This window comes from Poecilia reticulata, linkage group LG4 (assembly GCF_000633615.1).
Source record: "Poecilia reticulata strain Guanapo linkage group LG4, Guppy_female_1.0+MT, whole genome shotgun sequence".
NCBI lineage: Eukaryota > Metazoa > Chordata > Actinopteri > Cyprinodontiformes > Poeciliidae > Poecilia > Poecilia reticulata.
In genome coordinates this window covers 9,836,155-9,848,156 of record NC_024334.1, presented here as the reverse complement: position 1 = coordinate 9,848,156, position 12,002 = coordinate 9,836,155, and the positions used below count along the sequence as shown (strand labels likewise).

The 12,002-nt window shown below is 37.9% G+C and overlaps 2 protein-coding genes across 3 annotated transcripts; one reads left to right on the top strand and one right to left on the bottom strand.

Annotated features, from left to right (window-relative positions):
• The first annotated feature begins 828 nt into the window (after positions 1 to 828).
• Positions 829 to 7,166, top strand: bmb (brambleberry). The gene is made up of 13 exons (XM_008406695.1): positions 829 to 933; positions 2,655 to 2,902; positions 3,303 to 3,431; positions 3,527 to 3,712; positions 3,805 to 4,027; positions 4,243 to 4,359; positions 4,449 to 4,628; positions 5,081 to 5,287; positions 5,368 to 5,506; positions 5,685 to 5,746; positions 5,833 to 5,960; positions 6,052 to 6,173; positions 6,754 to 7,166. Exons 2-13 carry the CDS (start codon positions 2,657 to 2,659, stop codon positions 6,896 to 6,898), a joined length of 1,884 nt encoding a protein of 627 aa, XP_008404917.1. The 5' UTR covers positions 829 to 933; positions 2,655 to 2,656; the 3' UTR covers positions 6,899 to 7,166.
• Positions 7,167 to 7,318: 152 nt separating this feature from the next.
• LOC103463386 (GDP-L-fucose synthase) lies at positions 7,319 to 11,981 on the bottom strand. 2 transcript variants are annotated; one of them, XM_008406698.1, is made up of 10 exons: positions 11,912 to 11,981; positions 10,525 to 10,676; positions 10,308 to 10,422; positions 9,671 to 9,799; positions 9,513 to 9,586; positions 9,283 to 9,416; positions 9,050 to 9,181; positions 8,899 to 8,978; positions 8,382 to 8,481; positions 7,319 to 8,298 (listed from the first exon to the last, which is right to left on the bottom strand). In XM_008406698.1, the coding sequence occupies exons 2-10, from the start codon at positions 10,650 to 10,652 to the stop codon at positions 8,243 to 8,245; spliced, it is 948 nt and encodes a 315-aa protein (XP_008404920.1). In that variant the 5' UTR covers positions 10,653 to 10,676; positions 11,912 to 11,981; the 3' UTR covers positions 7,319 to 8,242. The 2 variants fall into 2 exon arrangements, with proteins under 2 accessions (XP_008404920.1, XP_008404918.1); XM_008406696.2 differs by lacking the exon at positions 11,912 to 11,981 and adding an exon at positions 11,596 to 11,677.
• Positions 11,982 to 12,002: the final 21 nt, after the last annotated feature.

Sequence of the window (12,002 nt, the reverse complement as noted above, 5' to 3'; positions counted from 1 at the left end):
CACAAAACAATCAAGCATCACAAAACAATCAAACATCACCAGAAAGAAAATGTAATGTATGCCTAACTGGCAATCTGAACCAATAGAAATATATAATGTTCATTTTTTACACCGGGCTAGCGGAGCTACTGCTTACCTTACAGGCAGTAAACACACTGTAAGGAATACAGCAGTTCGCGCACAAAAATCCCCTGCACTACGGTGTCCCCGGCAGGACAAAAATGCCAGGATTGCGATGGTCCCAACAGCACCCTCTTTTGGGACACTTGTGCACTGCTTTACAAAAACATTGTGACAATATTGCATTTACAAATTTTTGGAAGTATGATCCAACTGAGTGAACAGGCTGTTAGTTTCACCAGCAGATGTCACTAGTGAGTCATGAATGAAGCATCGAGTAATGAACCTTTTTGCAAAGCAAAAGGCTGGGAAGCTTCATTGCTTCATGAGGCTTCATTTGCCCATCACTACTTGCTACAACATTAGCACTTAGCTTGAAAAAACTGAGCAAGCTACACACTGTGCTGGACGAGGCGCTGTTTCACTCTGGACGAATGAACAGTGGGTTCCAGTGAACGGATCTTCAGAACGGATTATTTTACTGATTCTAAAGATTCAGCACATTCAAATTAACTGCCGTTTCCATTTGACTTGTGAGTTTGTTTGATTTCATCTATCCGCCCTCCCGACAGAGTCGGGCGGTGCAACGAGCGTCGTCTGACACACGGCCTTGGCAGTATTTTGCCCCGCAGTTTGTCGTTTATGCCGAAAAACAAATTGAGCGCACCTATAAAGGCATCGTTGAAAAATGCGACAAATATGATTGGTTGCCTGACCGTAGAGAAAATTTAGCCTTCATCTCCATCAGCTGTCATTGCCTGTGGGATCTCCAGAGTGGTGGCTTTTTTCTGCAGGAGTTTCCTCCAAACTAAGGTATTTTGCATGTTCTTTAAGTGTATGTTCGTTTTATTTTTTCACATGATCCTTTCTTTCAAATGAATGATACGGCAATATATATATATATATATATATATATAATTATTGTTTGTATAAATTATCAAGAAAATAAACACTGTCATTTTAGATGTTTGCTGTTGTATGGTTACACAAAAGTATTTGCTAAAAAAAAAGAGAAAATATCATTTGTAAACAAGTGTATAGTTGGTGCTTCTTAGTGAGCAGACATGCCTGGGCAAGCCTCCTACCCTTGGTCTTAATAAGCAACCGAATTAAGTTTTATTTATTTTTTATTTAATCTCGGCTACTACAAAAGCTTTTTCTCTTTAGAATCGCTTAGCAGGAAGAGAAAATACATTTAGAAAGCTGTCTTCCGTTCTTCAGACGTTACTTTCATAATGATTGATCCGTCTTTGTCGCCATCTACAGTCAATAATCAACATTGAGATCATTTTAGTATAGAAAACGCCTCATTTTATGTCAAATTCGCATATTTGGATTCATGAGTTTAAACTATCGTGATACCTATTCACTTTTACTTTAGAAACCCAGGACGGGTTTCTAAAGTAATTTAGAATCCAGAAAAACTACCCAGCAACCCAGAACTGGAATGGGATTATCAACATTATTAGATTTATCTTTCTTCCTTTGCTTTTTCCGTTGGTTTGTTAATTTGTTTGTATTTTAATTCATGTAAAGCACTTTGATTTGCCTTGTTGCTAAAAATGTGCTATATAAATACAATTACCTACATTAAAGCCGCATGACAGCTTTCACCTGTAATCAGAGAGTGTAAATCAGTTGGCTTTCAAATGTAAATTGTGCATTTAATTTTTTTTAACTGGTAATTTATGTTGTCTGTCACAGAATGATTTATTGTAAAATATTTTTGGGTTTAGCTGAATTGGAGCTATTTTTAAAATTTAAATGTGTTCCTCTAGTGAACCACATGGTCTATAAAACAAACATACTCCACTTGGAGGTTATGCAATTTTTTTTTCTTTCACTGTAGAGTATATTGTGTTTTGTTTAAAGTGTCAGTGTTAAGTTTCCAGTCTAACCTGCTATTCTTGTAACCAAGGCATATGCACTACTCCTACATCTTTTTAAAGCTGATTAGAAAGTTTACCTTATTACCATTTTCATGCATAACAGTAGCCAAAGTATGTGGTGTTTCCAATGCCAGCATCACCGAGAGGACTCTAAATGCATTTCCTGCTTTGTATAAATGAGACTGTTTTCTGAGGCATGCTTCAACCTCAAGACCTAAAGTAGTTTCTGAGGTGTGGCACACCTTTAGGGCGGTGTGATGCAGTACACTGTTGCAGCTAGCCCAGAGTAATTGCTTAATTAAAAATAAGAAACTATGTGAAATTATTAAGCATTAATAATTATTAAGCAATGGTAACTGAGTTTGTTCAGTTACCATTCCTCAAATGACAATAACCCTTTTTTTTTGTTTATTTCATCTGCATCACGTTAATGGATCAAGTTAATTTGCTAAAATAAATACTGTTGGAGTGAATATTGCATGTTTAGTAAGGATTTTGTTTAATATAAAAAAATCTCTAGTCGGATTAGACGATGTAATTTCTTTGAATGACTTCTAAATAAAGTAAGAGGTCTATAAAACCACAAGACATTTGAGTCTGTGAGGAAAAATGCAGTTTAATCTCTCTATCCATGTTCTGATCCAGATATGGGCCGCCTTCTGATCCAGCGTCTGCTCCTGCTGGTTACGGTCTGCATGCTGGCCTGGCCTGCAGCCAGTGGGCTCTTTGAATGGTTGAGGACCCCGCAGCCTCCCCCTGCGACAGCTCCCCCTCCCGTAGCTCCAGCGATCCTAGCGAAGGATGCTCAGTTTGAAATGGTGACTTCAGACGAGAAGTTTCTGGCTGAGGCGAAGCAGCTGGATTTGAGCCCTCTGGATAGCTGCCACTACAGGGTAAATGTGGATTTCCTCCATAGTTCATTTTCATAAAATTACTTTTCTTGTAAGAAAAGGAAATTGCTTGGAGAGGAACAAGGGTGATGCACAAAAAACCCCCTTAATAATTAGACTGACCCACTGTCCATCTTATTATTATGCAAAGGATTGAGTCTGCTTTTTAATCTCTTGTAAATTGCAACCCGACCTGATTCACTATTACCAGTAAATGTCAGTGACAAACTTTCTTAAACACTCCTCCAAAATACAGAAAGATCTGCGTGATTGAAGAAACAATTTACATGTTTATTTGGGAATGACTCAGAAATGTGAAACGGATTCCAAAGACTTGGAATTTAACTTGAGGAAGCAAATAAGAGGAAGGAAAAGCGTATTGAAGCATTGGACATGTCTGCAGGTGGTTGCTCGTTTGAGGGCAAGCTGTGAAAGCCTCTCTGAGGAAAATCTCGCCAAGCTCGGAGTGGAACTGTTTAACTGCCAGGCGGAGATCGAAGGGCGCCGGTCCTTCCCATGTACTCAGGAAATGGTAATATTGTGAAATGAGATTTATTTTTTACAAAAAGTTTTCTTTCCCCATGTAACAATTTGGAAAGTTTTGTAACGGCGTTTTTGTTGTTTCAGACCATTAAAGAATGCACAGCAGATATGGACCCGGACACCTGGAACGCCTACCACATAGTGAGCAACAGAGCACGCTCAGTTTGCTACGCAGCTCGCCAGCAGCTGTTTCGCCGCCGAGCAGAGCTTACAGTCAATTCTCTCATCTCCACGGCAACAAGCCAGTTAGATGCAATGAAAGACCTGAAGGTTGAGTTTTGTGTGTCCCAAAAGCTAACATTTCTACTCTTTGCTTTGGGATGCCAGATCCTGAGTTTCTTGTGCTGTTTTTTTTGATGCAGGTTGGACAGCTGGAGCTGAAGGAACTGACTGCAGCTTCTCTCGACAAGCTGCTGGAGGGCCATGGCGCCCTCCATGCTCAACAGGGCAAACTGCATGAGGGCCAGGAGCAGATGGAGGGTTCACTGAGAGAAAACCTGGAACGTCTTGGTCAGGAAAAGGCCCTCATTGCCTCTGGACAGGAGCTGGTCGCCCAACTCATTCAGGGAATCACTAAAAGAATGGGTGTGTTTTATAAGCTAACTACAGTGAACTCAATCTGGCAAAACTACCAGTAGTTTGTGCTAAACCACTCTATGCTATGAGAAAACACTGAAGAATCAAACACTTGTAGTTGTATCTTTTAATCCCTATAAGTCACCCATTCATCTGAATGACAAAGGGATTTAACTTCATGTTAATTGAAAGGAGCAGTTTCAAATGGTTTTCTTTTCTGTTAGAAAACGTGAGCGAACATCTGCAGATCCAAAGCTCAGAGGTCCAAGATGGCCACAAAGCAATCACTGATGACCTTGCAGAGGTCAGGCACCAAGCTCAGGATATCTACCAGAAAATTGGTATCAGATCAACTTCACACCATTTTTCTAATCGCAGTAAACGACTGAGCTGCATTGATTTCTAAGTGTCTGCTGCTGTGAATCGACAGACCACAGCATGTCTGAGTTTCTGCAGTACCAGGACCAGACYTCCCAATACTACACTGACCTGATGAACAAACTGGAGCGCATGAACAGCACACTGGGAGTCATGCTGCATTATCTGGACAACATGGAGGTTCGGATAGAGGAGAAGCTTCACGTGATTCAGAGCTACCTGGGCTGGGCAGGTGAGTTTGGCAAATTAAACTTCACTCATGTCTATGAGTATAAGATAAGAAGTTTGAATCAGAGGAAATATGTCATGCTTTGACTGTAAAGAATTGGATTGTGGAATTATGCTTTGATGTATAATTCCACAATTATACAACAATGACTTGTTGTTCACTTGTCAGTAAATAAATCATTCACCGACTTGTTATATTGTTTGGTTTTTCCACCAAAAAGAGAATAAATTTGAAGTAAAATGATCAAAGTTGTTCTGAGATTTTCAACTGGAATATATTTTCCCCTCAGTTGATTGATTCTTATTGGAGAGTCATTAAAGAAATTGATTTAAAATTCAAAGTGTAGAAACCTTTATTTTAATGCTTTGAATTACCAGAGCAAAGTGAATGCCGAAGGATTTAGTTTGAAATTACAAAATGTTTGCGTGAAAGTTTTGGGTTTCTTCTTTTTGCAGGTTTAAGTCTGACTGCTATGTGGACCTGTGTTGCACACACGGCCTACTTCGTATTGTGTGCAGTCCTTCTGACGTTCCTGCACTGTCCGGGTTTCTCCAGAGCCATGCTGCTGCTCATGGTTCCCCTCAATGCAGTGGCTGAGGTCAACCAGCAGCCGGCGCTGGACCTCACCAGCCTCACTGTGCTGCTGCTGACTCTTTCCCTGGGTATTGGCTTCACCAGACCAGGCACAAGTCGAATATGAGGCTTCCAAGTACATTTATAACGGTTTCCTTTGTGTCTGTAGGTCACTGGTTTGTGACTGGTCTTTGGGCTTGTGTGCCAAGCAAAGAAGAACCAGTTCCACCATCGCTGCTTGGTCCATGCAATGTCATGGAGCCTAAGAAGCACACGATGTTGGGTCCACCATCATCTACACCAGAAAGGTTTGTATATTTCACCTTTATTTGAAGCTTTTGGAAACTGTACAAAATTCTATTTGAATAAAGTTAATTTTCTCAAAAAGTTACAGATCACTTTGTACTTTGCATTTCAAATCTTGATGTTAATAAATTACTGCGCCTCTAAATTCTTCATGTTGTAAATTTTAATCTAAACTTTCAGATGTGAAAAAAGCGACTTATTTGAGCGAGACAACTTGTTGAATCATGACAGCTTTTTATCAGGTAAAAAAATGAAACCTGACGTTCAGTAGAAAAGATTCACTGTAATGGATTAACTTTTATTATTTTATTTTTATATTTGTTTTCAGGTGAACTTGGCATATCAGCAGTATCTCCCCCTCCGAGGAGACCCGTTCCAGAGCCCAACTTCCTACCAACATTTAGAACACCGAATCAGTCCACTCCCAGGCTGATATCCCACGAACTTTTATCAAGGGTGAACTTATTAACTTGTCATTTTCTGTCTAAAGGTAACAAAGTTCAGCATTTCATGAGTCATCATTTGACCCATTCTAATCGCATTACAGGCTCTAGTTGATGACATCCCTCAGAAAATCACGGGAGGAGTTTTTGATGCAACGAATGAGTCTCATGATTTTGGCAGAGACTCTAGAAGTGCAAGTCCTACTCCATCGATTATCACTAACAGGTTAGTGGTTTGAATGTATGAGATATTTGCTTCTCAAATTCTGGAAATGTTTTCATTTTTATACTTTAAACATGCTGGTCAGTCTAGAATGGTCACTTTCTAAATTATTTTAGGGATTTTAAATGCTGGTGTGTTCACATAGCTCTACTCCTAATATTGAAGAAAAACACTAACACTGTCAATTAAATATTCATGGAGTAAATCATCACAAGATCCATCAATCAGACATTTTTTTTTACTATTACAGAACAAAGACAAATGTCTTCATCCTAAATTCTAATGTGAAATTATATATTTTCCCAATGGATATGTTAATTTTAAACCTAATTTTACTCTAAACAAGTACTGCACAATGCTGAATACCAATTATGGTATTTGGTACTGTAAACGCATAGACATGGCTCCAGTTTTTTGTACTTGCATGAAAAGGAAATACTCATAAATTTTAAGGAATAATTTTCACAACCGTACCAAACATTGCCATGACTGCTGATGTAATACTACACAATGTTTAGTTTGTTTACTGTAACCCAGTAAAGTCTGAGAATGGCCTCATTCCTCTCTCTGATTTCTGTGGCAGTTCTTTGTCGGGCCGTTTCCTGTGTAATGGAATCACAAAAGCAGGGAAAGCCTGCAAGAAAAAGGCAGTTCCAGGACAGGAGTTCTGCCGCGTCCATGATGGGGGACACAGTTCTTATGTTCACTCCCAACATGTTGAACGTTGAGACATTTTATGTTAGCTGGAGCCGTTGCTCCAAAAACTGTTTACAGCAGTTTTTTTATTACACTACATTTGTAGAAATTTTAAATGTTTGTCACTAGATATAGAATTTTTACTTTTTTTTTTTTTATATATAAATTATTTCAGATGTATTTTTCTGAAATTAAAAGGTTGCAGGCAGTACAGATTTAAACCATTTGTCAGTATTTAATAAATTCAAACCACACATTGAAAATCTTGTCTTTTTTTTTAATAAACTGTTTTATCATTCACACTTATGCTCATCATTTATATTAACCGATTCTAGCACTTTGTCACCACTTGTGTAACAAGGAAATATTACATTTTCACAGGTGAGAAGGGAGGGGGGAATAAACTCAATACAAAATGTAAATCAATCCACCTTTATTTTTTCTAAAAAAAAAAAAAAAAAAAACTTTTACAAAGAGCTCCTGATTGTAAAGTGGAATGCTTCTTTTTTATATGGTTGACATTTCATCTGGAACTTGGAGCAAAGTGAGTAATCTTGATTTTTCTCAAAGAACCTATGCAGCAGAAGTGGCTGACCTTCATTGAAGCCAAGAGAAGAGTATACATTTCCTGAACCAAAAAGAATCCTTTGCAAGGATTGTGAAAAAGTGTGAATAAGGCTCTTGAGTAACGATGACAGCTACAATGTTTGTAAAGTCCCACCCCTGAAAGTAAAACCCTGACTTATGTTTATAAAAGTGAAACTTTCAGCTGTTTCCATTCACTACTATTACATTTTACACAACCACAGCTTGGCTTGATATTATTTATTGTTCTGGTGCCTGTGAATGTCAGCAAAATGCTCTTCAGAACCAGAACAGAAATTGGAAAGTCTTCCTAAAATCTACCAGAATTTAATTTTATCACAAGCAGTTATGGCCTTTGATATGTGCTCCATCAATGTTTAGGGAACTTTCATGATTTTTCTTTTTTTCATGCTTTACTGTATTTCTTTGAATAAGAAAAGGGATATAACTTGTAAAATACAAACTCAAAACACATTTGAAAACAAAAAGATGAAAATGACATATTTCAAAAAAAAAAAAGCTGCAACTGAAATCAACTAAAAAAAAAACGGGAAGGAAGCATCTAAAACGTCATGTTACAGTTTGGTCCTGGAGTCTAACTTGAAACTACAAAGCTTTTCAATGATTATCAGACATAACTATTGGCTCACTACTTTCTGCACACAATAGTATCCTGTAACACTCCACTGTTGACCCCACCAGTTTTCTTTTTTTTTGTTTTTATGTTGTTTTTTTTAACAGAAATGGTCATTCAATGTACAGCTTTGATGCCAACAGGTTCAGGGGTCATCTTACTTCCGGACGGTGTCATAATTGGCAACAAACCAATCGCATGTTTCTTTTAAAGCTACAAGTGAAAACAAGAAGACATGTCATGACACAGTTACTTACTTTAGCAAATGCATGCAAAACAGAAGGATATGATCTTACCTTGTCTGAAGGGTGTGAATTTGAAGTCTGGCAGGTACTGACGTAGTTTTGCATTACTGGCAGTCTTCTTAAACTGACCATCTGCTTTACTGGTGTCATACTGGATATTATGAGTCAAAGAAATTGGAAGTTATTGAGTCGAGCACAAAAAAAATCACAATGTTTAACCCATTGATATGTCAGTAGTATATATCATTGAACATTTAAAATATCAGTATTAGAAGAAAACTTGTTGCGGAAATCAAACGAGGCTGAAAATTACACTACTATCTAAACAAACCACTGTTTTACCACAGTGAAGCATTATTTTTTCCATTACTACATAATATTTTGAACAATCAATATATCATTCACCTTCATGTGTCTGCTACATTTCAAGTGCTAGTTTTAGGATGTTAAACATGAAATCAGGCTGTTACACTGTCTTTTTCTTTAAATTGTCCTATTTTGCATACAGAATCACTACCTACTGTAAATGAGAATTTTCAGAAGCAGACAACTTTAATTGAAAGGATACCACTACTTCTCCTTTAAAGCTCAACGACTCAACAACTGCCTCTGCGGCTTCTTTTATGGAGACCTCATCTTCTTCCCCAACTGCAACCAAACAGCAAATTACTAAGCGTCACTGTTGACCATTTAAATTCATGCCATGCATTGAAACTCACCAGAGAGAATGATTGGGTCGACCTCTGGATACTCCCTCAGGACCCAGAGGAAAAGACGAGCCAAGTCCAAAGAGTAGATGAACTGTCTTCTAGGAGAGCCTGAACCCCAGACCACCAGGGGCTTCCCCTCCTCTGGCCAAAAAAAATCCCACCAAAATTTTAGTCTCTGCCCTCAACGTTCACCTCCAAACTCCCAAATACTAAGCCCTCAGTCTCCTAAAAAGCAGACTTACTTTGAGCGATGTATGCCTTATGTATGAGCCCTGGCAGGACGTGGCCGTCCTCGATGCTGAAGTTGTCATGAGGACCAAACACATTTGTGGGAATCACAGCTGTGTAGCATCGGCCGTGTTGCTGGTAATAGGCCCTGGGAGATGTACACATAAACTGAAAATCAGACCCAATTTATCTGCTTAAAGAAGTGGGGTTCTATTGTTGTTACAAAACGGCACCAAAAACTGACCTGTTGTGAACATCAATCATCCTTTTAGCATAGGCATAACCAAAGTTGGACTCATGAGGAGGGCCGTTATGGATCTGGTTGCAGACAGAAGAACGTGTGGTCATCATTGAAAAAATCCATTATTTATTCTAACATTATGTATCAGAGGGAGCTTTTACCATGGTCTCGTCGATAGGATATGTTGTTTTATCGGGGAAAATGCAGGTGGATAGACAGGAAACAACCTTAACAGTCCCGACCTCATGTGCCGCCTGCAGCACATTATCGTTGATGTAGACGTTGTTCCTCTGCATGACAGATATTGACAGTTCAAGTTTGGAAGCAAAAAGACAGGAACCATTCTGTGACAATCCTGTGGAACATAGATTAAAAAGCTGCATGAATCTGCAAAAATTAAAGACAAGTAACAGAGAGGCAACCAGTGAGGAAGCAAACTTCTTAAATAAAATTGTTCTGGACATTGTTGCTGGTTTGTTGCCACGGCGTATGCAGTCATAGTGCTTAGCAGGATGTACCCCAAATGATTCTAATCATTATTTTCTTCAATTGTTTGGTTTTGAAACATTGTAAAGTTTTTGATTTTGCTAGATGTTCTTTTTGCTATAAAGTGTTGTGTATTGGCTCACTGAGAACATATTGGCATTAAATCCGAGGATTATCAAATTTTACAACTGTTCTGTCAATTACTACTAGATGGATTTTGAGCAGAGCCATAATTTGTTTTAGCTTATTGGTGTAAATGATGCATCCTTTATGAAGGTTAGTCCTTTTTCAGTCATCAATTGTGTGTCCTACCCAGAAGTCCAAGTTGTGCTTCATGTTCTTGAAAAGACCTCCCACCATAGCAGCCAGATGGATGACATGGGTGGGCCGATGTTTTTCAAAAACAGCCTGTGTTTCCTCTTTGTTCCTGTGAAACCAGAAGCACACTGAAATGTATGTGGACTGTTTTTTTTTAAAAAAAAGAAAAAGTGTGAAGCTGTACAAAACATAACCAGGCAATGATTCTCACATCAGGTTTGCATCTTTGGAGGACAGAAATATCCATTCTTCTCCTTTTTTGGCTCCCTCTTCTTCTTCTATAACGTGACGTATGGCTCTCCCCACCAATCCAGAGCCGCCTGTGACCAACACCTTCATCTGACCAGTACACTGAGAGTTTATCTAAGCAAACAAGAAGACACCAAAGAAACATCACATGAATAATTATCAGAGATAGCATAACCCTCCTAAAATGGGTTATGATATTTTAAATCAAAATCAATTCCCAAGAACGCCAGTGTCAAAAGGAAAACAAGGTTTCATTCAGTAAACTACACCAGGGAGAGAAATATAAGACCAAAAATAAACCCCCAAATTATTATTTCAATGTCAGATGGAACAACCAATAATGCTAAAAGTATTATTAGCATAATAATTTTAATAAAGTATTTTTTATTATGCTAAAAAAATACTTTAGAGCATAATAAAAAGTATTAAAATACTTATTCTGTTCCCACAATGTTTTCTGCGGAAACAGAAAACATTATTTCTGTTTCCACAACAGAAACAGAAACAATGTTTCTGTTGTGGATCAGAAACATTTGTGTGTTTCTGATCCACAAATGTAGATCAGAATCACACATACACGCAAAAAAACCATTGTTTTTTTGAAAGGTTATTTCTCTTTTATGATTTTGACACTTGGTTGCTTATTTCTTATCCCCTTACTTTGCCTCAGAGTTCATTCAAGGGGACAAAAGTAAATAAAAATAAAGCTGGTTAATTTCTCAGTTTATCATAATTCAACATATCCGTCATGTCCATCTTGATAAGGTAATACTCAATCCTAAAGAAGTCCTCCAGCTTGAACAAAGGTATGACGCAGGGAATCACAAATTAATAAAAAGGAGACAACGTGATTAGAATGATACCTAAACCCTTAGAAACCGGACAACAAAATCGAAATGACACACAAACTAGTCTACAGGTAGATATTTTAGCCTGGGAAGTTTAGATATAAATCTCATCACTTACAATGTCAATATGTTATTTCTAAAATCAAGTTTAAAAAAAATCTAAGAATGTATATTTTGTATCATACCACTGTGATCCGAAAGTTAAAAATAACCTGGCTAATCTCTAAAGAAATGAGAGTACTGCACATGTCGTTGGTGTTTTCGGTACATTTCTGACAAGTAAAACCAGACAGACAGGATCTTACCAAAGTTGTGCTTGCTAGCCAAAAACTTGCACACAGCTAATTCCTTTGCAATGAATTACCAAGAAATTTAGATAATTAAAACCTAATGTATGAAACAAAAAAGTATTATCGGTCTTGTTTCTACAGATTTCAACTCGGTGAGGTAAAATAGCATTAATTGTTAGTTAAATCATTGTGTAAAACAGCAGTTTCTTACCTGTTAGCCAACAACACTCCCAACAGTGTCAAGCTACGAAATTCTATGTGAATGTTCGCTTCCGGTTTCTAACTTCAAAATAAATGTTTCT

Bases quoted from the DNA above. Each gene is read 5' to 3' on its own strand.
- LOC103463386 (XM_008406696.2), bottom strand. From the start codon at position 11,658: ATGTGCAGTACTCTCATTTCTTTAGAGATTAGCCAGGTTATTTTTAAC. The intron at 10,677-11,595 runs GTATGATACAAA...TTGTTTGCTTAG, and splicing joins TTAACTTTCGGATCACAGTG to ATAAACTCTCAGTGTACTGG. The intron at 9,417-9,512 runs GTCAGTTTTTGG...TACATCTCCCAG, and splicing joins ATGATTGATGTTCACAACAG to GGCCTATTACCAGCAACACG.